The sequence below is a fragment of the Alligator mississippiensis genome, chromosome 5 (genome assembly GCF_030867095.1).
Source record: "Alligator mississippiensis isolate rAllMis1 chromosome 5, rAllMis1, whole genome shotgun sequence".
Taxonomy (NCBI): domain Eukaryota; kingdom Metazoa; phylum Chordata; order Crocodylia; family Alligatoridae; genus Alligator; species Alligator mississippiensis.
This window is the reverse complement of record NC_081828.1, coordinates 134,980,444-135,005,381: the sequence shown is the minus strand read 5'-3', so window position 1 is coordinate 135,005,381 and position 24,938 is coordinate 134,980,444. Positions and strand designations below refer to the sequence as shown.

The window sequence follows — 24,938 nt, the reverse complement described above, 5'->3', positions numbered from 1 at the left end:
CTGAACAAGCTGCCTGCAGCTCCGTCCTGCTCCCCAGTAGGGTCCTGCAGCCACGTTTGGCCCTACGCCCCAAGCCCCATGTACCACCTGGGCTGGGCAACAGCCCCAGCCCTAGTCCCAGCCCCAGTCTGAACCCTGCCCAGCTCCCTCACTATGGGGGCCTCAATCTGCCCCCACTCTCCAGACTTATCTGCGGGAGGTACTCTCCAGGCTGCCTGGCAGCCATGTGCACATGTATGTGCGTACATGCACATGGTGCTCCTTGCTGATCGCCCTTCTCCTGCTCCCCCCAGTCCCTTGCAGGCTGGAACTCTGCCAGCCTGCAAGGGGAAACCCACTGTTCCCCACATTTTTCTTTTTAAAGGAGAAAATCTGGGTTTTAACTGCATTTTTCCAACACAAACAGAATACTCAGAGCCCTGATCACAAGATGCTTTTGCAGGGGTTTACAGTGAGCTCCTTCCAAGTGTGAGGGGAAAGCACAAAGAGTTTGTGTGAAATATAATAAGTATGCAATGGTTCATAAGTATGCATCATGAACTACTGAGGCAGGAATCAGTCTCTTGGTACTGAAAGGTGGATGTTAGATAGCACAAGGCTAAGCAGTGACATGAAACATAAAAGGCAAGCAGCTTATATTTGAGGTGCTGAAAAGAATGAGCAAGTGGAGGGATTTACAGAGATGGGCGACGTGGCCAAAGCTATGGGTAGGAAAAAGGCATATTGAGCAGCAGTATAGATGGTAAAGTGAGCAAGATTGCATTTGTCAAGGTCAGAAAGAAGTCTGTTGCAATAATCAAGGCATGAGATGTTGAGAGCCTAGATGAGCATTATAGCATTATAGATGGATAAGAAAGGTTGTACCTTAGAGAATGTGAATGTGCAAAACTTGGCCACAGCTTGGGTGTGAGGACCTTGAGAGAGATCCAAAACAAAGTTGATGCCCAGGGGACAGGCCTGGGTGACAAGTGGTGGTAATATCCAACATGCTTGTAGCGAGGAAGACTTGGGAAGCTTAATAGTCATTAACGGCACTTTTACACATGCTCCAAGAGCTGCTCTAATTAAAGCATTGCTGCGTCTCCTGTATCATTGTCACCACGCTTAAAAATGGAGGCAGAGGCACTTGAACTAAAGCTTATTTGAAGAGCTTTAGTTCAAGCACCCCTGCCACTAGGGCTGTGCGAAGCTTTGGGTGCTGATTTGATTCGGAGGAGGTTTGGCACGATTCAGTGGCCAAATATCCAAATCTGAATTGAATCAGGGGACCAAGTAAAAGGTCCTAATCAATTCAAAGCTGTCCAAATCGATTTGGAGATTTGGAGAGCTTTGGTGATTTGGGCAGTCCCCACTGGCTGCAGCAGGGAACTAGACTCCATGTTGGTAAGTAGGATGTGGGGGAGGGGACCATGGGGGGTTGCCTGCCAGGCCCCCGACCCCCACCTGCTCTTCTAGACCCCCCCCATGGCTGCCCCCCACAGCCTAGCTCCCAGCTCTTTAAAAAAAAGCCCCCACTTACCATCTGCTGCCGTCAACTGCCCCACACCATGTGGGGGGCTCTGCCATGAGCCCCCTGACCCCCCTGCCCACACTCCCAGCCCCCCCACCACAGCTGCCCCGCCTGCCCCAGCTCCCAGCCCTTTAAAAAAAATCCAAAAATGCATTCACTGTGGCCTTGGAGCTTCAGAGGGCTCGTGGCAGTGGCAGGTAGAGGAGATCACCTCCCTGCCTGGCAGGAGCTGGTGAGTCCAGGGTTGGGTTTTTGTTGTTTGTTTTTTTTTAAAGGGCCGGGAGCTGGGGCAGGTGGGGCAGCCAGGAGGGTGGGGCTGGGACAGTGAGGGGGTCAGGGGGGCTCATAACAGCCCCCCCACATGATGTGGGGCAGTGGGGGGGCAACAGGGATCATCCCCCTTCCCAGCAGCACCCAGTGAGTGCTGGCTTTTATTTTTCAGAGCCAGGAACTGGGGCCAGGCAGGGCAGCCATTGAGAGCGGGCGAGGGATGGGGCCTGTGTGATTTGGAGATTTGGCCGACTTGGTTGTGGCCGAATCTCTGAATCAGATTCGGCTGAATCAATTTAGGACAGTGATTTGAGTCACGTAATTGAATCACTGTCCCCTGAATCAGCCAAATCTGAAGCGAACACTACCTGCTTCGCACAGGCCTACCTACCACCATTTTAAAATGTGGGAATGCTGATGTATGTAACGCCAGGAGGGTCGTGGAGAGCAGCTATTGCTATGCTCCAACAGACTTGATTAAACAAATTCCTGTGCATTGGAGCAGTCTCCGTGCTTGCGTATAGGCATCCTAAGAGCACAGAGAAGCCAAACTTTTAGCATGGATAGAAGTAGACAGGTCAGAAGTAGAAAATCGATGTCATCCATATAGAGCTAGTAGCAAGACTGATATGTTGTAGCTACATGGACAAAACAGCATTGCTATTCCATTGCAGCAAACTTATGTTGGCTGGGGAATGAAGACCTGAGGAAAATGGGAAAGTGGGTCACCTGGAGTAAGCACAAGCAGGAGGGGGCAACAGGGGAGGCCTTCTCATTCTCCCTGACAGAGTAGGACAACCAGCTAATTACATCAGGGGTCTGTACATGCATGCATGGAGCCTGGGAAACAAGCAGAAAGTGTGGCAAGTCCTTGCACCATCATGGAACTATAACATGATTAGAATAGCAGAGATTTACTGGAATAGCTTGAATGACTGGAGTACTGTCATGGACGGGTATAAACTGTTCAGGAAGGACATCAGGGAAGAAGAGGATGAGGAGCTGTGCTTTATGTAAAAGACCTCAGAGCTCTATCCAGTATGAAACTGGAGACAGGCCTGTTGAAAGTCTCTAGATTAAGGTCAGAGGGGACAGCAACAAGGGTGAGGTCATGGTGGGTGTCTGCTATAGACCACCAGAGCAGGAGGAATGTGCTTCTCTACTGTTGCTAGGGCTCCATATCTGCTCTCCAGGCAAAGTGAAGATGAAGATTTCTGCTTGCTGCCAGAGGTCACAAGCTTCCACCTGCCTGGGAGTCCATATCCTCTTCCTTCTCTAGCACTGCCTTGGGCAGTTCTTCTGCAGTCCACGAGGTCTCCTCCAGCCTTGAATCACCATCCTTATGGCAGAGTGTGCCTTGCCACCTCCTCTGTAACTCCCTTACCTGCTTCCTGAGGGACACCATTAGGAGGCACCACTCAGATCACAAGCACTCCCCCACCTGGCTGTCACTAGAAGGAACCTGCAAGCCAAAGTCCCCACAGCACCAAATCAGGACCTGGGTGGAAGACTTGATAGTGAGTGGTCCTACCTGGACAGACAGCTCACAGGTGCAAGCAGTGGCTGTGGCTCTGGCATTGCAACATCCTCCAGCCATTTCTCAGGGTCTCTTAATCAGCCACCTCTCTCTTCCTGTCCTCTCTTTACAAGGAGACCTTCCCTAGCAAACTCCCACATAAGCTAGCCTGTTTCCTGCTGCTTGGTCCTGAAAGGTTCCCTTTTCCCTGCTAACCTGCTTCCTTTTACCAAGCTTACAGAGAAAAAAGGTGAGAGGGAGTTTCCAGGCAAAATCCCTAGCAAACTCCCCCTCACTCTGGACTTAAGTGTTGGTCTAAGTGATGAGTTTTAGCTACATACACTAACACTATGTAGATTAGTTACTCTTATTCAAAGAAATAAATTACCTTAAAGGCTCCCTTTTAAAGACGCGGGGGGGGGGGGGGGGGCAGCAAACTGACCCACAAACTGACTTGCAAACTGCTTGCAAACTATCCTATTTGTTACTCCTGTTCACTCCTTCCATGGTCCCTCAGGGCATCTCCTTTTACATCCTCCTGGGCCTGGACTGGCTCTGCCCCACTTTTAGGGCTTTTGTCAGACACAGGCAGTAATCACCCAGCTAGCAGCACTCCCAGCTGCTCAGAGCATATACCCAAGCACACAGCCCACCAACTAAACACTCAGCAAGCCAAACAGACAGGTAGCCCTGGCTCACTTACCTTCCCAGAGCAGGATCTGCTGCCTGGCTCCTCTTCCTCTTCTTCTTCCTCTTGCTCCCAGCAAACTACTTGCAAACTTCCCTGTTTGCTGCCCCTGCTTACTCACTCCCTGCTCACTCTAATATACATCTCTCAAAACCCCAAATCGATATTGTTTGACACATAAGCGATGCATAGGAGGAGCACGGGGGGGGGGGACACGTGACCCCCCTGAGATTGGCTGCCTCCGAAGTTGCTGCCAGCTTCTAAGGGAGGTCGCCGCTCGCCACCTGCCCCCCAGCCTTGTTGCCGATACGGCCACTGGTGGCTGTGGTCAGTCCCTGCTTGCCGCTTAATGCCACCGACACCACTGCTGGCATTTGCGGGTGGTCCCCACTCACCGACACCAACACTGACATCTGTGGGTGGTCCCCATGATGCCCGCTGCCATGGTGCCCCCTCCCAGTCTCAGGTGGCACCACTTGTTCATGGTTTGTCGTATGGAAACTGCTGGGCAGTTGGGTAAAAGACCAACCTATATAAGCTGGTATGTGTGTGTTTGTGTTTGCCTTTCCTATAAGGAAGCAGATATTTATATGTTTTAATGAAATTCAGCAACAGCAAAAAAAGAGAGTGTGATTGTTCTTTAGAACAATGGACAAGAGCCAACAGAGCTGGGTCAATTTGTGCCTGCCAAGCCTCTGACTTCTGAAATATGCTTTACCTGAGTGGAAAAAGCTGCACAGTTACACAAGACAGCTTGCTTATTTGTGTATTGCAAGAATGTTATTTTAAACTTGGCGGCTGTGACCCCTTTCAGACTGAAAGGTACAAGCTGACACATTTTTTACAACTGGAGCATGGTGGTGCATGCAGCAATCTTGCTTCTGCACGTCTAGTTTTGAAATTATTTCTAGGCCACAAGTGAAAAAAATACACTAATGAAGTCAAGGGGACTTCTGTCTGTGTCAGTACCTTAGGAATATGCCCTAAACCTGCCAATTTCAATCATACACTGAGACAGCACTTTAGACATTGGTGCAGTTAATACTGATTTAATCTGGTTTAAAGGACTAGAAATCACCCCCCTCCCTACCCTGCCTTTATGTCCAGCAGCCATTCTGCCAAGTCACTAAGGCCTATAGGCACAGGAGGTAAGACATCATTGTTCTGACCCTACTCTGATCTTGCTTTCACCACTTACCTGCTTTGCTTCAGTTACAAACATGCTTCTCCTACAAATACCCATCTAAAGTCCAGGCCTGATGACAGTCAACAGTGTAAACCCCTACTCTGGAGCTCTGCTGAACTTCTGGGTATTAGGCTGATCCCGCTGATACACATCTGCTGACCCACCACTTTCTGCAATGTGTTCACCACTTACACATGTACCGCAGGCCTTAAGCAATCTTCAATCTCTTATTCTCGTCATCCAGCCCTTCTGCACTTCCCCTTCTCTCTCTACTACCTGTAAGTAGGGACAATCTCAGAAGGAAAGACAGAGCCCCCACTACACACACCCAAAGCCTCCCACAGCTTCACAAATACCCCCCCCCACACACACACACTTCAAAAATAGCATCTCATGAGTTACATGCCAAACTCTTGATTTTTTTAAGAGTTCATCCCATGATTTTTGGCACAGTGGGGTTGGCAATACCATACAGATCACAAACTGATTCGTACAGTATTGCCAACCCCACTGCTTCCTGCCACCGGGTGGCCAGGGGACACTGCATGGCCAGCGTGTCCTGCGTCCCCTGCCCACCCAGTAGGCGGTAATGGCATTGCATGGCTGAGCTCCCGGGGCAAAGGCAGCAGGGTGCAGAGCCCTGAGGTATGCGCTGTGTTGGAGAACCACCCTCCTGCCCCCCTGGATGAGCTGCCCACAGGGCGCCTCGAGCCCCGGCGCCTCATTCGCCCCAGCCCCTGCCTCTGACTCCAGGAGCAGTGCACTGCCCACAATTTAATTTGTGAGCACTTAAGTGAACAGGACAGAAAGATAATATACAAACTCTATGGGGCAGAGCCTGCTTGTTATAGGGTCTGCTGCAAAGGAGCCTGATTTTAGTCGGGGCTTCAAGAAGCTACAATGATACTAACTGAAACACATTTTCTAATGATATCTTTCTCTACTCACTTCAGAAAGGGACTCCCTATTAAGACTTTCTTTAAAGTCTTCTTGGCACACTTCTGAATGTAATGGGTATGAGTACCCTGGGAAGTAGGAGTGGCAGTGGAGGAGGAAGATGGGAGGGAGGTGGGTAGAGAGAGCGAGAGAATGCAAGCCCCTTTCTAAAAAGTGTGTTAGAAATAAATGCATGCATAAGGGAATTTTTTAACACTGAAAGACCAGAACTCAGAAAGCACTCTGGGTGCAGGAAACTCAGTAACATGCACCTCGTCTTGTTCCTTGCCCCATTACTCTATCTGCATAACTTCTATATTACCATACAGAGCAAAGTAGAAGAGAATAGTTTGTTTGTGATCAGACTGCCAGTGGCCTCATCTGGCATTCTGCAGCCACTTAGGGAGATACTTCCTTCTCTGAATGTGAAATAGCCTCTGAGGCTGTGGAGCCTGTTTTCTGCTGGATTCAGTCCTTGCTGTTTCCAGCAGCAAGCAGATGCATTACACACATTGTAGGGAGCTGCCAAGCTCTCCCAAGTGGTCTGATGAGATTATACTTGCATTGAGTTGAGGGGAGAGGGTTGTAGAAGAAAGATTTGGGAGGTAATTGACTTAAGGGTCATAACGCTGCATATACAGTTTTAGCTAATCAGTTACTATGAAAGGAAATGACTCCCTATACATAAATATGGGGGACAGTTTTTGTAGCTTAAACGAGCGGTTTATTATAGTACTGGTGCACATAGCAAATTGCCTAAAGTAAGAAAATCCTGATGCATTTAAAACAAGATTATCCCTAGTCTCTAGTATGTGGCTTTAATCTAGTACCTAGATTAAAGCTACATACAAACATAATTTTTAACTGCTTGGGTAAACATAGCATCTGTTACAATGTCCCTATTTCAGCTGCATGTGCCATTAGCAATTTAAGCAAGCTGAATGGCTAAAACTTTAACCCTGAATGAATCGGGTTTTACTAAATTTGGGGCATATCTACAAGAAGCAATGGGCTACTGCATGGTAGCGTTGCCTGGCACTAACCATGATGCTACTGCGCAGTAGCAACGAATTATTGCACAGTAGCTCATTTCTACTGCGCAGTAGCATTGGAAAAAAACCTTGCAGGGATGGTAAAGTGTAGTAACGCTGGCTACTGTGTAGTCTGCTGCTTGCATAGCCTTAGATCACTAAAGAATCATGAAGTTGTAACAGTTTTATCATAATTTTTGTCAGTATCATTTGATATTGATGCAAAGATTACATTTAGCTGTATCATGTGAGACAGTCGTGCAAGCTGAGGATGGCTTTGATTGAAGAAAAAAAAAGTATAGCATTAGCACCTTTGCTCTGCCTGCCATCTACGGGGTCTGAACCTCAAGGCATGCTAGGGTATTACAGAACAATTGTTGAGAATCACTGTCCTAGTTGTCCCTGATTTTTTTTAAAATTCTTGGACCCATGTGCAAACACAGAGAAAGTGCTCTTTATCTCCTTGCTACAGCTCCTTGTCTTGCTTTCTTGGAGGATTTTTATTCTGTCATTGAAGCTCAGCATTTTTGTTTGGTTTTTGACTGGCATCTTTCCCAGCTGCTTAATTAGTCCTTTCTTGCAATCTTTGCTTCTGTGCATCCATCAGCTCCTTTTACATAACAAAATCAAGCTGCTCCTCAGGATCCAGGCTTGAATGGAATGACCCCATTAGCAAGAAACCCAACATATAGCTTGTTTCAGCAACTGGAGAAGTCAGTACAAACAGTTCACAAGTAGCCACGTCTCACTATGAGAAAGACACAAAATCTTTCAGGTAAAGCAAGGTGGAATTTTTGAATGGCACAGAACATAAGAACTGCCATCTGCTGGGTCAAACCATAGGTCCAGCTTGCCCAGTGTTGTGTGTCACATAGTGGCAGAGAGTGGACATTGAAAGGGAGAGTGAACTGGGTATGACCAGGTGTTTTTCCAGTGTTTGTTACTTGCAGCATCCAGCATTTAAGGTCTAGCAAAGTTTATTGTATACCAAAAATCTAGGATTATCAAGCTAGATAGCAAAAGTGAAGCCATCTCTTATTTTGACTCCTAAATAAGTGGTCTGATTTTTCAGTTTAAGGTGCCCATCATTGAGAAAACTAGCAGATCTTTATTTGGAAACCTAAAAATGTATTTAGGCACTTCACTTAAAATGACCAACATTTCTAACAAAATACCTACCCTTTTTTTCCTTAACCTGTAAAGGAGGATATAAATAATTTGTTCCCGTTACTAGTAATATTTACACTCTAGCAGGTGGTCGCTTGTTCTTTGCCCAAATCATGCTATATCATTATAAAATTGACACCATGTTTAAATAAGTAACTAGTCCTTCACACTTTTAGAAGATGAGACCTGAATAGGCTCCAAATCAACAGCTCAAGCTTTCATTTTTCAGTACTGGGACAGGTTTATGACAGCAAAAAGGTTGAGTGATTCATAGATTCATAGATGTTAGGGTCGGAAGGGACCTCAATAGATCATCAAGTCCGACCCCCTGCATAAGCAGGAAAGAGTGCTGGGTCTAGATGACCCCAGCTAGATACTCATCTAACCTCCTCTTGAAGACCCCCAGGGTAGGGGAGAGCACCACCTCCCTTGGGAGCCCGTTCCAGACCTTGGCCACTCGAACTGTGAAGAAGTTCTTCCTAATGTCCAATCTAAATCTGCTCTCTGCTAGCCTGTCGCCATTATTCCTTGTAACCCCTGGGGGCACCTTGGTGAATAAATACTCACCAATTCCCTTCTGTGCTTCCGTGATGAACTTAAAGGCAGCCACAAGGTCGCCTCTCAACCTTCTCTTGCGGAGGCTGAAAAGGTCCAGTTTCTCTAGTCTCTCCTCGTAGGGCTTGGTCTGCAGGCCCTTGACCATACGAGTTGCCCTTCGCTGTACCCTCTCCAGGTTATCTGCATCCTTCTTGAAGTGTGGCGCCCAGAATTGCACGCAGTACTCCAACTGCGGTCTGACCAGCGCCCTATAGAGGGGAAGTATCACCTCCTTGGACCTATTCGTCATGCATCTGCTGATGCATGATAAAGTGCCATTGGCTTTTCTGATGGCTTCGTCACACTGCCGGCTCATGTTCATCTTGGAGTCCACTAGGACTCCAAGATCCCTTTCCACCTCTGTGCCACCCAGCAGGTCATTCCCTAGGCTGTAGGTGTGCTGGACATTTTTCCTCCCTAGGTGCAGCACTTTGCATTTCTCCTTGTTGAACTGCATCCTGTTGTTTTCTGCCCACTTGTCCAACCTATCCAGGTCTGCCTGCAGCTGTTCCCTGCCCTCCGGCGTGTCCACTTCTCCCCATAGCTTTGTGTCATCTGCAAACTTGGACAGAGTACATTTCACTCCCTCGTCCAAGTCGCTGATGAAGACATTAAAGAGTATCGGTCCAAGGACTGAGCCCTGCGGGACCCCACTGCCCACACCCTTCCAGGTCGAGACCGACCCATCCACCACGACTCTTTGGGTGCGACCCTCTAGCCGATTTGCCACCCACCGGACTGTGTAGTCATCCACATCACAGCCTCTTAACTTGTTCACCAGTATGGGGTGGGATACTGTATCGAAGGCCTTCCTGAAGTCCAAGTATACGACATCCACCCCTCCTCCTGTATCCAGGCGTTTCGTAACCTAGTCATAGAAAGAGACTAGATTGGTCAGGCACGATCTGCCCGCCACAAACGCGTGCTGGTTTCCCCTCAGCATAATTTGTCCTGCCGGGCTCTCACAAATGTGAGCCTTGATAATTTTTTCAAAGACTTTACCAAGGATGGAGGTGAGACTGACTGGCCTATAGTTGCCCGGGTCCTCCTTCCTCCCCTTTTTGAAAATGGGGACCACGTTAGCCCTTTTTCCAGTCCTCCGGGACTTGGCCCGTGCGCCACGAGCGTTCGAATATTCCCGCCAGTGGCTCTGCAATGATGTCGGCCAGTGCCTTCAGCACCCTCAGATGGAGCTCATCCAGGCCTGCTGACTTAAAGGCATCCAGTTCTTCCAAGTGACTCTGCACCACCTCAGGATCTACGTATGGAAGTCTGGCGCCTTGCTGCTGCCTCTCTACAACCCCAGTGAGAGTCTTGTCGTGCCCCTCGCTTAGGAACACTGAGGCAAAGAACTCGTTGAGGAGTTCAGCCTTGTCCCCCCTGTCTGTCACCAATTGTTTCTGCCCATTTAGCAGCGGTCCTATTCCTCCCTGGGCCTTCCTTTTACTCCCAATATATCTAAAAAACAATTTCTTGTTGTCCTTTACTTGGGATGCCATCCTCAGCTCCATGGTAGCTTTGGCCCGTCTAACTGCCTCCCTACAAGCACGAGCAGAGGAGGTATATTCATCTTCAGTGATCTCACCTTGTTTCCACTTTTTATGTGCTCCCCTTTTGGCCCTTAGGCTGCCCTGGATTTCTCTGGTCAGCCATGGAAGCTTCCTGGCCCCTTTCCCTCTTTTGCCTCGCTCGGGGATCGTCTTGCTTTGTGCCCGAAGGATCGTTTCCTTAAGGCACAGCCACCCTTCTTGGGCTCCCATCCCTTCAAATCTCCTACTCTGCAGTGCGTCCTTGACTAATCGCCTGAGTGTTTTCTTCTCCTTCCTGTGTACATGGTAGGTTTATTTTCTGAAATCGGTTCTTTGTCAAACTCAATAATTTTGATTTTAGCCAACTGACTTTGCACTTAGAGAAGAACAAAACACATAAGCATTACTATTAATAAAATTCTTAATGTTTAAGGCCAAAAGGAGCATTATGATTAGAGGTGCACCAGCATATCTATATTGTATTGGCACTGATTAAAGGAAAATTGACATTATTGGCAATTGTTCTTCTTTTAAGCTGGTGTAGCCGATAATGTCACTGATAAATGCTGTGTGCAGGCGCGCAGCCAGGAATGCAGCTTGGAGAGCAGCATCTGGCCAGTAAGTCTGTGGTGGGATGGGGAAGGTGCATGGGGGACATATCAAGGTCCCCCATGGCGAGGGAGTGGGGCTGGGGCAGGGGCAGGCGCTGCCCAGCTGGGGTGGCATAGAGCCCAGGATAGAGCTGCGAGCTGCTCATTTGAGGGGGGGAGGGGTGTTAGGGCGGCTCCCCACCATTGCGCGCATCCCCTGGGGACATACAAGGGGTGTGTGTTGCCCCGATTATGTGTGGAGAAAGGATGGGCTGCCCACTGTGGGCTTGGGGCCAGGGGCTGTGCTGGCTTCTTCCTGGCAGAGGGCTGGGCTGGGGCTGTGCTTGGGGCAGGTGGCAATGGGAGGGGGGTCTATGGCCACCCTGAAATTCGCTGTAGGTCCCACTCCCAGCACCGCTGCTGGCCACCCCACCTGCCCCTAGCGCAGGCCTGGCCCAGCCCCATCAGGAAAAGGCTAGCACAGCCCCTGGCCCTACACCCACAGTGGGCAGCCCACTTGCCCCATGCAAAAATCCAGGGGTCATATACCCCCCCTCATGCCTCCAGGGGTGCATGCATCAGTGGGAGCTGCTCCCCACCCCTAAACAAGATGCCCACAGCTCTGTCCCGCACCCCACCACACCTGGGCAGCACCTGCTCCTGCCCCTGCCTCACTCCCTCCTGCACCAAGGGAGCCTTGAAGTACCCCCCCACCCCAATGCCTCTACCCTCCCAGACTTACTGGCTGGATTCTACTTTCCAAGCTGCTGGGCTGCATATCACCTATCAGATCAGTATCAGCTGACATGGCTTTTTAATAACCGGCCGTTGGTATTGGCCAAAAAAAATCTTTATTGGTGTACCCCTAATTATGATTATTTAATGAGATGTCTCTTACATAAAAGTGATTTCTGTATGAAGCCTGTATCTTTTTGTTGTGCAAATGCAAATTTTTAGAAAGATTCTAGGGTTAAGATACCCTAAGTAACAGCCAGCCTACCATATTCCTAGGGTTAAATACCTACATCCTGAAAAAAATTGCCTCTACTGTTTATTTTGAATTTGAATAACTTCTAGTCATTGGATCTTGTTATGCCTTGGCCTGCTAAATTAGACGGAAGAAATTAGAATCTTAAGAAATTGTCTCATGATGTACTTTGGATCAGATTTTTAAAGATTATAGATACACATAACCATGAAGGGGGATTTTGAAAAGCACCTTAACTTTTTCCTTTAGGTTTCACTGGCAGCCAATTTTTTTTTTTTTTGGCAGGGGGGGGTTGTTGAAGGAAATCACACTAATATTTATTTGAATATTTAAGCACCAAAATGCTTTTAGAACATGGTCACTTTAGGTGAGTGGGTGAAGGAGTAGTCACCCAATGCAGTCACAAGGAGTCAAAAAGAATGATCAGCTGTTTGTCTGCAGCTCGAAATCTCCAAATGCAGAACGTAGGAGTAATGGATTGTGTTTTTGATACCCAGTGTTTGTGATACTCATCAGTGTTTGCAACCCAAATGATATATGAGGTTTGAAACAAAAGTTGTGTACACATGGTTGAAGCTATTACCAGTTTTTTTAGGAAGGAAACTGCCACATTAAATTTGTCCTCTGAATTAGAATGTATTTAACCACTAACCCATAAAATCTAAAAAAAGTTAAATTGAAGAGGATACCATTATATCCCTGAGAAAGTGAAAGGGTGGAGGAAGGCAGGAAGATCCGTATGTGTAAGTTTGGATCAAATTTGGTAAATAGCTTGAGACAAAAGCAGGGAGGACATTAAAAAAGTCAAAATATTTCACCTTGATATTTTCTAAATGCAACATCTTATCTTTCCATTTTGAAAATGGAAATATACCAAATATTAAGAATAGTTAAGGAATGCTCCATGTTAAACAAAACATTTCATTTTGGGTTTACCTGAAACAATATTTGCACTTTAGATATCAAAGGAAAGCAAGAAAAGATGTATAGATTTTGTTCAAACTGAACATTTAATTTTTAAAAAATTATTATTATTGAACCAGAAAGTCCATTATTCACAGATTTAAGTCTAACTGAAGACCAATTGGAAGGTCACTCCTTATTTTGTCAAATTTGAAAGGAAACTTATTTAAAAGATTCTTAAACTCTTTCCCATGGAGTTTGTAGAGCCAAAATAATAGTACATTATGTGACAGCTGAAGTCAGAAAAATAAAACTGGTTATTCCATTTTCTTTCTGCATGCTGCATGAAATGCCAAGCAGTAAGGAAATAGTGTATGCATACTAGAATCTGCAGTTTGAGCTTTTTTATTTATAAAATTTCACCAAGTAACATGTCTAGTTGTTTGTAAAATAAAGTAAGATATATAGTACAGAGTTTCCTTACTTTATGTGGTTTCTGTACGTGCAATTTTGCTTATGCAAAGCTTTTTACACCCAAAATTTGTTATATGCAAGGTAAATTCACTCTTAGGTGATCAGTGTGGTGGAAACCTGCAGTCAGTTGCTTTGTGCAGTGCATTGTGGGAGTGACGCACATCAAAATAGTCTCCTGTGTGGATCTGTGCTCCTTGTTCATTGTCTGCGACATGCGTTTCTGTAGTTGCCATCCCCATTATGATAGTGCCATGTGCTTTGTGTCCACTGTCTGCTGTTGGTGAGTACCAAAACTGTCTGGTAAATGTGGTAAAAATGGGTTTGGGGGGTCAGCACAGTCAAGGTCTTGGAACATATCCCTATTTGTTACATCATAAAGTGGGTTCTGTTTGTGCAAATTCAAGTTATGCACCACTTTCCAGGAATGCATGGACAGCATAGAGTGAAGGAAACCTGTATGTTAGATTATGTCTATAAATTGGTTTTAAAGGGATGGCTCTGTAATGTAATTTATCAAACTCAAGTTGTAATTCCAGCTTGAAAGGTTTCTGCCAAATAGTATTCCTGACTGGGCAGCTTCAAACACTTCTGAAGGTTCATAAGTCTTACTTTTAAGTAAATAACTGTTGCTTTGCTTTTAGCATTTGTTGTAGTAACTTTTTGACACTGAATTCTCTTAGTGTTCCTGGGACTGTTTGGTTTAAATCTCAAAAACATCATTTCATTAGATATTAAAGAGGCGGCCTTCATAGTGGAAGAGCAGATCATGCTGTATTTCCCACTGAAGCTTTTTGCACTTTCTTCCAAAGCATCTGGCACTGGCCAATGTCAGACAGGACAAGAATGGAAAGCCTCCTGTTCCATTAGACACTCCACAGGAAGGTAAGAAAACTTTAAAAAGCTTTATTTTATTGTGAATGATTTTCCTACACAGGCAATTACAGACAATCAATTCACCTCCTGTTCTTTTTTAAGATAGATTGACCTTGTTAAGCCTCTCATAATAAGGCAGCTTTTCCAAGCTGGGAAAGTGTTTGTTCATCTCAAGATCCCCCCAAACCTAAATAGTGAAGAGCCAGTTGTAACATTATCATTTCAAAATTTCACTGCACTCAGTGTCACAGTGAAATTGATTTTTGCTTTCATTCCTGAAGAGTGTTTTTCTTTTGTAGGCTACCACAATGAAACTCCAGGCATTCAAACTTCAGCAGGCCTATTGCTTTTTATTTTCCAACCCCTTAATCTCTCCCTTCACAGGAAGCCAAAGCATCAGCATGAGAAACCAAACTACTAGACCATATTTCTAGCTATATACAGGAACTTTACAAGCAGCAAAACCTTAAGCATATGGAAGAAAATAAGAGATCCATTATGCTTAAAATAAAATCAGATTAGAGGACTGATGACTCAGTTCTCAAAGAGGGAAAAGCTAATGGAACTCTATCTGAAACCAGGAGCTAATTCAGAATGCAACACACTCAAGAACCCATTAGAGGTATTCATTAAATACCCCAAGCAAAACCTGAAAACATACCTGGATGCAACTTGAGGACATTTTTAGATGTTTGACCAGAGGAACACTTTTTATTTAACTCAAATACTGAACTGTTTATAAATTCTTGTCTAATATAGATTAAGCAAAAAGATATGCATTAGACACTGAAGCTCTTCAAGTAGAGAATCACAGCCAGGGCTCCAGCAGCAGCAGCAGCACTTCTTAGTGCCAACCACTCTGGGCCACTTCTTCTGACAAAGAAAGCTTGGTTAGCAAAATTAAGTTCAATAGTTAGTTGTGCCTCCCAAAACAGACTGTTAGTCATTTAAGACTATTTTAAATAATTTCATACTATAATGCATTCAGTGAGTTTTAAATTAATTTGCAAGTTCAAAAACAGAGGCAAGCATTTCCTCCTGCTATATATTATCAGCAGAGATCCTGGTTTTCCGTTTCCCACAGAAAAACAGAGAAAACCATGGATTTCCCATTTTAATTAGAGAAAACATTGCTTTTCCCCTTTTGCAAAGAGCTCTGCAGGCTGGCAGAGTTCCAGCATACAAGAGCTGTTTGCAAAAGGGGCAGGGACACTCTCAACCGTGTGGGGAGGGGGAGGGAGGAGGAAAAGGACAGGGCCCAACACTCCCACTTACCAGAGGCTGCTTCAGGCTCACTCTTCTTGCTGGAGGTAAGTGGGGCTTGGGGGTTGCAGGGCAGGGCTGAGCAGCTGGAGTGCTCAGTTGGCTGGAAACCCCCTTGCTCCTGGCCAGCTGCAGACCTCCCCTCTTCCTCAGCCCCTAGCCAACTTGGGCACTCTGGCCAGGATGGGGGGAGGGGGGCATTTACAGCTGGCCAGGAGTGGTGGGGTTTGCAGTGGGCCAAGCACTCTGGCCGGGAGCAGGCAGGCTGCAAACCCCCCCTCCTGGCTGGAGTGCCTGATCAGCTGCAAGCCCTGGGTTGCAAATGCTGTGCCCCCACCCTGCTGCCTTCCCCCAGGCTTTCCAGAGCACAGCTCATGTGACTGGCATGGCAGGACACAGCAGGGCCATGCACAAAACCTGCCTGCCACTGTAAGCTCTGTGTTGCCCTGGCCACACTCACTCTGTGTGCACAGTTGCAGCACACATCCACCCTGCCCCCACTTCCCACACATCTGGCCAGCGCAGGTCCCCTCCTTCCCCCCCAGGAGTGCATGCTGCCTGCCATGGGGAGCTGGCCCTGCCTGCAGCAGTGGGGAAACCAGCTCCTGCTGTAGCAGGCGCTGCCTTCTGTTGGGGGCAGGGGGTTGCAGACCTGGGTCCCTGGCCCCATAGCCCTGGCAGCTGGGGGGCAAGGGGCACAAACAGGCAAGCAGAGCTGGGGAAGAAGTAAGGGACACCAGCAGGGTTGTGGGGGACATTTAATTTTAACCACGGATTTTGGGATTTTTTAAAATCAGAGAATTTGATTTTTTTTTTAATCACGGAAAACCAGGATCCCCGATTATCAGCAACTATCTATATTGGTCTCTGGATCAGGAAAACACTACATTCCTTTCTATAAGATCTTTACCAACAATGCTGGGAAGATGGGGTTTTTTTGGATTCTCCTAACTCCCAGAGACCCAAATATAAAATTCCAGTCGATAATATCCCCTACTTACCATTAGCTCCAGTAACTTCAGAACTGTATCTAAATTTACAATATTAGGGTAAATTTAGTCTGCGGTAATTCAATTTTTTTGTTTAGAAAGGCAAGCCCTTAAGGATGCAATATCTAAGGAGTTATACTGAGTAGTTAGTAGTGTTTCACACCTTCCTTGAACTTAAGTATTAGCTCTCATGCAAGCTTATGTACATAAGCTGAGCACAAGTCAAACCAAAGAATAAAACACACTTTTCACCCTGTCCAGACATTTGCAGAGGGAGACAATGTTATGGAGTGAAATTATTCGACTCCTTCAGCTACACCAGGGATGTCAAAAATATAGTCCAAAGCGAGTGCTGCATGTGGTACCTGCTTGGGGCCAGTCCATAACAAGTGCTGCATGGAACACCCATGCTAGGTTGGTATGGGGTAAGCAATGGATCCAAACTGCATCACACCACTCATCCAGCCCATGGACTGGCCCCACACTATCCATCTGGCCAACAGGGCCTGATAAGACCAACACCCCATAGTCATAGCTATTTAGTAGTTTCATGACTCAGCAAATCATAAGCATTTCTTCTAAAGTTGTCCATATCTATCCCAATAAGAGAAACAATCTTTCCAGCTTCCAGTAATAGCAGTAATTTTATTTACTTTTCTAACAACAGGCATAGTTCAGAGATTGAAATATCAAGTGCTTTTAGGTCAGCATTAATGGAACACAGGGAGCCAGCTTAGTGGACCTCGCCTAACAAAACAGAATAGTTGGGGTTTTTTTGTGTGCAAAAAAGGCAGCCTATAGCAGCTTGTGCCAATAACTTCAACCTAAAGAGGAAATGAAAACTTTTTTCAGTATTTGTCACTAATAAGGTATAACAATCCTTAATATCAATCCCCTTATCTATTGAAAGCTTGGAACCTGCTTTTTAACTTCTAGATACCAAATATCTAACAACAAAAACAACTATTTTTTATTCTTTGACTAATGCAAGGCTTGTTCTTCGCTCCACCACAACTAACAGTGGCACTGATCTTCTGTCATAACTGTGCTTCCTACCACAGGCAATCTCAAGATCCTTCCCCTCTATTAGGAAAAAGAGGATAGGATCTTGTTTTTCTATGAGTTTCATGGTGCTGAAATGGCACTGGCTGTCATGAAAGACCTAGATTCTAAGTACATTAACTGTACCAATAGGTTTGAATTTAGCTTACTGAAATCCCCTTGTGTGTAACACTAACATTTCAGAATGCAACGATTACCTATTAAGTTTAAGATGGAAGATCCAGTTACTGACTGAACAGGCAATTGTTGTCTTTGATAATGAAATTGGTATTTAAATGTTCCTACCCACAAGAGATTTTTAAAGCTCTACCATCTTCAGCCATGGTATGAGATCACATGACAGTTCATCTACTTCAGCTTAATTAGCAAGTACTTCATTATGCAGACCTTCCAGTTTGTCCAGTGAGCTACACCTGCTACATAGCTGCTTAACTTATTCTTTAAATCAGGATTCTGCTTGTGCAAGACTAGCTTAAGCATTCCAAATACTGAAAATATGAATAGCTTTTTATTTTAAGCTGCAACACACACGGTCTTAATACAACACACACACACACACTTAAATCAGATTAAAATAATAAACCAAACTATCAGCACTAAAACATTTCCATTGGAAATGTGTTAAAATTCACAAGGGTCTTTTAATTACCATCTTACTGCAGTTTTCTTATGTGTTTCTAGTCTATATATCATGTATATCCTGTAGTCATGCAAACGTGAATCAAACTTTAAATGCTCAGGTAATAGGGAAGTCCGTTTCCTGCAAAGACTCATATTTCACAGAATAGCCAGCCTATATAAGAACAAAAACTGCAGAATTCTTCATGTGAACATTTGCATTTTAGAAGCCATGAACTTTCAGCTGTTCCTCCTTGACAATGCCGATCTGTAAGAGAGAAGTAACAAATTTCAGTTGGCTTCTGTACTTAGGAAGAGATTTCTGATGTAGTAGGAGCAGTCTCTTATTCATGGGTAAGAGAACGATACAACAGAAAATTAAAGGCTGCTTTCCAGGTTCTGGAGTGCTATGGTATTACTTAAGTAGCACATTCTTCACTTGATATGAATGTGATATATCTTTAGAATTATACTTATTAGTCTGGTTCTTCGGAAGACTAGCAAATAACTATATATTTCTTTAGCCCTTCCATTTATCCTTTTGTTCTGCATTGTTTAAACCCTCCTCCCCAAATGACAGCACTCTGACACTATATACAGTGTTACAACTGAGGAATAGTCTTATTGCAAGGAAAGAAAGAGATCTGCTTTCTATATCCATCAGCAGCAAAGCAAAAGTTTATTTGTAAAAAAAGTGTTCTTGGAGGGGGAGGAACATCTTGCTTAATCTAGTTATCTAGAAAACTAGAGAATATTTTCCTCCATTATTCTATTATCACAATGTCAGAAAAGTCACAGTCCCTTTAGGTCAAGAGATAAGAAAACTACATTACAGGGTCAATAGCTGGAAAATAAATTTAATCCCCTTTAAGAATTAAATCTCTGTGCTTCAAAGACAGCTAGAATTCTGCAAAAGATTTCTTTGCAGTCCCTCACCTCCAAGAGGAATTGGCAAATGTTCTTCCTCTGATCACCTTGAAGCTGAATTACTTCACCGTATTCAGGATGCTCAATCACAGTACCATTACAAGCAAATTTCTGGAAAGAAAGTCTTGCATAAGACCTCCAATATGAACTACAATTAAGTTTACTGTGGTGTTAAAAAATAAAGACTGAAAGCTATAATTAAGCTACATGCATTTTGTTGATACTCAAGCAAGGGAAAAAGAGGAGAGACTAGATGTACCCTATCCCAGTTTGAAGACACTACAAAGTAGTTAACAACACATTAGAACAGCAGCCCTGTGGGGGGGGGAGGGGGGAGGGAAGCTGTTAAAGAAAGTACATTCAGGAGACAGGGCCAGCAAGCTTGCAAGAGGTGTCTGGAAACACTGGAGACAAAACAAGCAAAGTCAACAAATAAATACAAGTCACAAGAAAGAAAAGGCTCTTTTCAATTCCTCACAAGTTTCTGTACTTAAAGAGTTTCACTGGAAGACATTCCTACAGACACACAAGTGCTGTAATACCAGAAACCCAAAAGTAACATTATCAAAGTCAAAAGAAGCCCCAGACAGCGTCAGGAAAGCTTGGAATTAAAATTTGAAACAGACCAGAGCAAAGAAGTTTGCTTAAAATTTCTGGAAGTGAGTTGTGCCATCAGACACTTGACTATATCTGTAAAAGCTTCCCTTCCTTTGAGCTTTTACCCAGATGTGTAAATGCACAGCCAGACATCCAAACCAAACGGTTAATTTTTTAAAAAGCAGGCACTGTGTTCTTATTTCCACATCTTTACTTAAATTAAGCTAACAGCTCTACCTTTTTGAAGGCCTTCACAAGTTTCTTTTTGTCATAATCATCTGCAATGCCCTGGACAGTAGTTAGTGTCTTCCTCCCGTTTCGCTGTTGGATCCTTATATGAATGTAATCTTCAGTCCCTGCTGGGAGTAAGTCGTCACCCTTAGTTGCATCAGCAAAGGGGTCTACAGGGAAGAAAAGGAAAACTATTACATACAAAACAGTTTTCACGAAGAAAACTGAATCAATCCACACAATCAGCAGAGAATTTTCCAGCACCGTAGACAGCCTGTCCAGGGGAAGGGAGGGGATGGGGGGAAGCGATCCTGTAACTCTGATCCTAGGGATTAAATTTAAACAGAAAATTCCCTGCTCTTTTATCCTGGGTAGAACTAAAGGTGTTACACTAAATCTAGCTAACTCACTCTTTTACTATGTTGCTTTTGGCCAACTGAAACATTTGGCTTATTTTCAAAAACTCCTCAAGAAGGTTAACAGCTTGGGGACTGGTTTCTCAACTGGAGACTATTCCATCCGATGTAAGACCATAACCCCACTGAAACCCAAGCATTAATGGATGGCCTCAGAGTTTGGCATCACACAGAGCCTCACACAGAGGCCTGTTGCCTCAAAGCTCTGGAAATCCCTTGTCAGCACAAGCGGTTGGGCTCTAAATGGCTCCTGGCATTTTAAGCACTTCATGACACACTCTTACAGGACAAGGGAGCCAGGGACAAACGCTGGCAGATGTGAGGAGGTCTATGTATGCTAGTGCACCACCATGGACAGGCCATTCAAGGTAAGAGCCACTAGGATTCATGCTGGCCTCAGATGCACAGCTGTGGCCCTCAGACTCCCACCATCTTAGAATCATGGACAATTAGGGCTGGAAGGGACCTCAGGAGGTCACCGAGTCCAACCCCTGCTAAGAGCAGGACCACCCCAACCAGATCTTTCCATCCAGGACTTTGTCCAGCCAGGTCTTAAAAAACCTCCAAGGATGGAGCTTCTACCACCTCTTGGGTAATCTGTTCCAGGGTTTCACCACCCTCCTAGTGAAAACGTTTTTCCTATTATCCAACCTAAACTTCCCCTGCTGCAACTTGAGACGGCTGCTACTTGTTCTGTCATCTGCCACCATTGAAAACAGTCTAGCTCAGGGGTTTTCAGCTAGGGGTATGCACACCCCCAGGAGTACTTGATGTCTTCAAGGGGTACTCTGCAATGGGTGCTGCCAGCATGCTCCACAGGGGGCCTGCCACCTGGATGCAGGACCCCTCACTGGAATGCATGCTGGGGAACCACCCCCCCCTTCACTGGTTGGCCACTGGGGGATGCTGCCCCTCCCCCCCACTTCAACTAGCCCCCAGGAGACTCCTTCCTTCTTGACCAGCTGCCAGGGGTACACCAACCCAAAAAGGTTGAAAACCCCTGGTCTAGCTCCATCCTCTTTTGACCCCCCAGCTTCACGTAGGTGAAGGCTGCCATTAAATCCCCTGCAATCTTCTCTTCTCCAGGTTAAATAAACCCAGTTCCCTCAGCCTCTCCTCAAGTTATTCTCCAGCCCCATCACCATTTTGGTCGCCCTCCACTGGATTCACTCCAATCTGTCCACCTCCTTTCTGTAGCTGGGGGTGGGGGCGGCAAACTGGACACAGTGCTCCAGATGTGGCCTCCCCAGCACCAAATAAAAGGAAATAATTATTTCCCTTGCCCCTGCGGGCAACGCTCCCATAAATGCAGCCCAGCCTAATTCACAACCGGGGCAGTGCACTGCTCAGCTGCTGAAGCGCAAGAGGCCAGTGTTTCCGAACGAGATAAAGGGAAAGAACAAACCCAAACAGTAACGAGCCTATCGCAAGCCATCAGGAGATGCCGCCTCACTTCCTACCGCCGCAGCCCAGCCGCATTAACCCCCTTCCCCTGCCACGGGTCTGCTCAGGCGCAGCGTGGCGGGGTCTGGACGGCAGCACCCGGGGAAGGAGAACTGGAGCACCCCCACCCGCTGGAGCCAAAACCCGCCAGGCCGCTGGAGCGCGCAGCCAAAACCTGAGGCGCGGACAAGCCAGGGCCCCGCACGGCCTCCAAGCAGCCCGGCCCGAGCCCACAGGGACGTGGGGCTGGCAGGCACCGAGCGCAGCCGGGCCTCGAACCTGCGACCTCCCCCTCCTCCCGCCTCGGAGCTGTGGGGAGCGCTCCCGCAGAGGAGAGCAGCCCGGGCGTCCCGAGGCGCAGGCGCAGTGGGGCGGGGGGGGTTACCGAAGGATTGGAGGTTCTGGATCGCTGACATGCGACTCAGTGGCGGGGCGCTGGGCAGGGGAGAAGGCCGCGGCTGCTGGGTCCGCCCGGGCGCGTCTCACGCAGGCTCCGCGGCGAGGAGGAGGAGGAGGAGGAGGAGAAGGAGAGGCCGGCAGGGGGAGGGGCGGCGCTGCGGCAGCAGAGCGTACGCGAAGGCAACAACACACTGCTTCGCGCACAAAATGGCCGACCGCTCTTATCGGGGCCCTGGCGGCTTTACGTCACCTCGGTTTCGCGCGAGGCAGCTGGGAAACGTAGTCTTCTCCGAGGCGGGACGGGGGCAGTATGCGACCGCCTGGTGCCCGCGGGGAACTACGAGTCCCAGCGTGCACCGCGCCGCGGCGGGACCCGCACTTCCCAGCGCCCCGCCCCCTCCGAGGGAAGGGAGGGTCGAGCATGCGTAGTGTGTGCCCGTGTGTGGGGCGGTTGTGACGCGTCTATCGCCGTCGGCGCTGGGACGCTGCACCCAAGGACACCTGGCTTGGGCAAGGGAGACCCCATCCCCCCTCACCACCCACCTGAGGGGAGCTCAGCCCCTGCCAGCGTCCAGGCCAGCGTCTGGCCAGGCAGCCAGGGTCTGGTGGCAGGAGCCGTGCTGGGGGGTTGCCTCAGTCCCCATGTGGCACAGCGCCCTCCCCGTGGGGCTGGGACCAGCGCCCAAGCAGCCCGCTTTGGAAACCTCCTGGCCACCATCCTCCTTGCACGTCTTCTGTGGCCAGACGTGACCCAGGGTCCTAAATGCAGCCGTTCTCCTCCTTGGAGAGGCTGGAGATCCTTGTAAGGGTGCTGGCAATATTCACAACCACGGGTGTGCGAACGCCTACACATGCCTGACAGGAGAGACCCAGAGGTTTCCAAGAGGACTCCACCGCTGCTCTAGTGGCGGATGCGTTGCTGAACTGGGGTCTTCCCAAGTTCTTTGCAACCAGAGAATGGCTTTTTATCCTTCCATTGGTAAAGAAATGAGTGAAGGCCAGGAACGGCCATGTTTTGAGGCCCGTCTTGGAAGAATAAAATAACTGCCGTTTAGTGGGTCAGACAGTGGCAGAGTGCGGGTGCTGAACGGGAGAGTAGATGGGACACGACCAGGGTTTTTTCCACTGTTCCTCTCTCACGGGCCGCAGGCAGCCCATGGAGCTATTGACATCTGGCCCGTGCAGCTCTCCACCGGTTGGGAAATGTCATAGCAGGGGGTAGTGGCCATTAACATAGCCACCCTCCTCTGCTGCCAAATTCCCACACCCCTGCCCCTCGCACACCCAGACAGTGTGTGGTTGACTGGGAGCTGGCTATGCCCTCTTCCCCATCATCCAGTTGATTTGGGGCCAGGTCACGCCCCCTTCTCCATGCATGGCCGGGTTGGGACCAGACCATGGTCTCCCTACCCCATGAGGCTGGATTGGAGTTGAGCTGTCCCCTGCCCCCTCTGTGTGGCTGAACTGGGGCCAGTGGCGCTGGCTCTGGCCACTGCCTGGGGACCAGTGGCTGTATCTAGCCCACAGAGGGGCTGGGCACTGCCCATCTGGCCTGCAGGGGAAAAAAGGTCAGCAACACTGGCTTAGGAAGTTCTGATCTGGAGGCTGTTCCCTTAACTCCCATGCTTAGGTCTGAAATCGCTGAGAATCACTGCCTTAAAAAAGTGAGTGTATGCCTCTATTTAGGGAGAGAAGAAAAATGAGTGGACAAGTAGCAAACCTCTCAGCCTCTGATTTTCCTTTCAGAAAAATAAAGCCCACATGTGTATAACATTCGGCATTTCCCAACCAATTGTTGCTAGCCCACCCTGCTTTCTGGTCATTTGAATGTGCACCTGAGAGAAATTAACTCCAGAGAAATAAACTCTGGAGCAATAAGTTCCAGAGTTTATTCACATGCAGCATATGAAGCCGGGTCAGACAGGGCCCCAGGGGTCAGCCCAAGGCTGCTCCCCCCTGGCTCAACTTGGTGTGTTGGGGCTGTCTGGGGCACCAGGGAGCTTCAGCATCAGGCTAGCTGGCAGGCCGCTCCTACCTGCAGCACCCTTGTGCCCCAGCCAGTCCCTCCAGCATCTACACATGTGCTGCCATGGATGTTTTTTACTCCACAGCAGGGTAGTACTTCAGTCTTCAAATCTTGGCTCAGCCATCTGGGCTCAGCACTTTAGCCTGCCACTGCCAAGCTCCCTGGTCTTCAGCTGCCTTCAGGGAGCTGTCCAGCACCAGCCTCCTGATTGTCCTTCTCTGCCTACCAGGGGCCACTGCCTTGCTTCCTTATTTATCTCTGCATGTGGGTGGGGGTGGAAGTAGCAGAATTCCTGCCCATAAAGTACCAGCCTCCCCAATGCCACCCTTTCCTTAAGTAATGGGAAATGGGGAACCCTTTACAAAGCATCCATACCAGATCTCACAGAGTTCTGCTAAGGAACTTGCAGCCAGGTAACATACTCTTGATCTGAACAGGAGTAAAGCCTCCCTATTGACTCTGATGCAAGGAATTGTGCTTGCAGATTTTTTATGACTTTTTCTGATTTGTAAATGTTCTGTGCATGCAGTTCTTTTTACTCTGACAGAATCAGGTCTATTCCAGTGTAAATCACCTGTGTAGGTGAGCTACTATTGTGCATTTTTTCATATACTTTTTGAAATAATTCTGTGCAACATACCTTGCCTTTTACACACTTTACTGCCCCTAGAAATAGATAAGAGCATAAAAAGTGACATACTGGTTCAGA

The 24,938-nt window shown here is 47.3% G+C and overlaps 1 protein-coding gene across 1 annotated transcript; it reads right to left on the bottom strand.

Annotated features, from left to right (window-relative positions):
- Nucleotides 1–17,135: 17,135 nt before the first annotated feature.
- Nucleotides 17,136–22,411, bottom strand: EIF1B (eukaryotic translation initiation factor 1B). The gene is made up of 4 exons (XM_006258504.4): nt 22,190–22,411; nt 19,952–20,115; nt 19,127–19,228; nt 17,136–18,458 (listed from the first exon to the last, which is right to left on the bottom strand). Exons 1-4 carry the CDS (start codon nt 22,218–22,220, stop codon nt 18,414–18,416), a joined length of 342 nt encoding a protein of 113 aa, XP_006258566.1. The 5' UTR covers nt 22,221–22,411; the 3' UTR covers nt 17,136–18,413.
- Nucleotides 22,412–24,938: the final 2,527 nt, after the last annotated feature.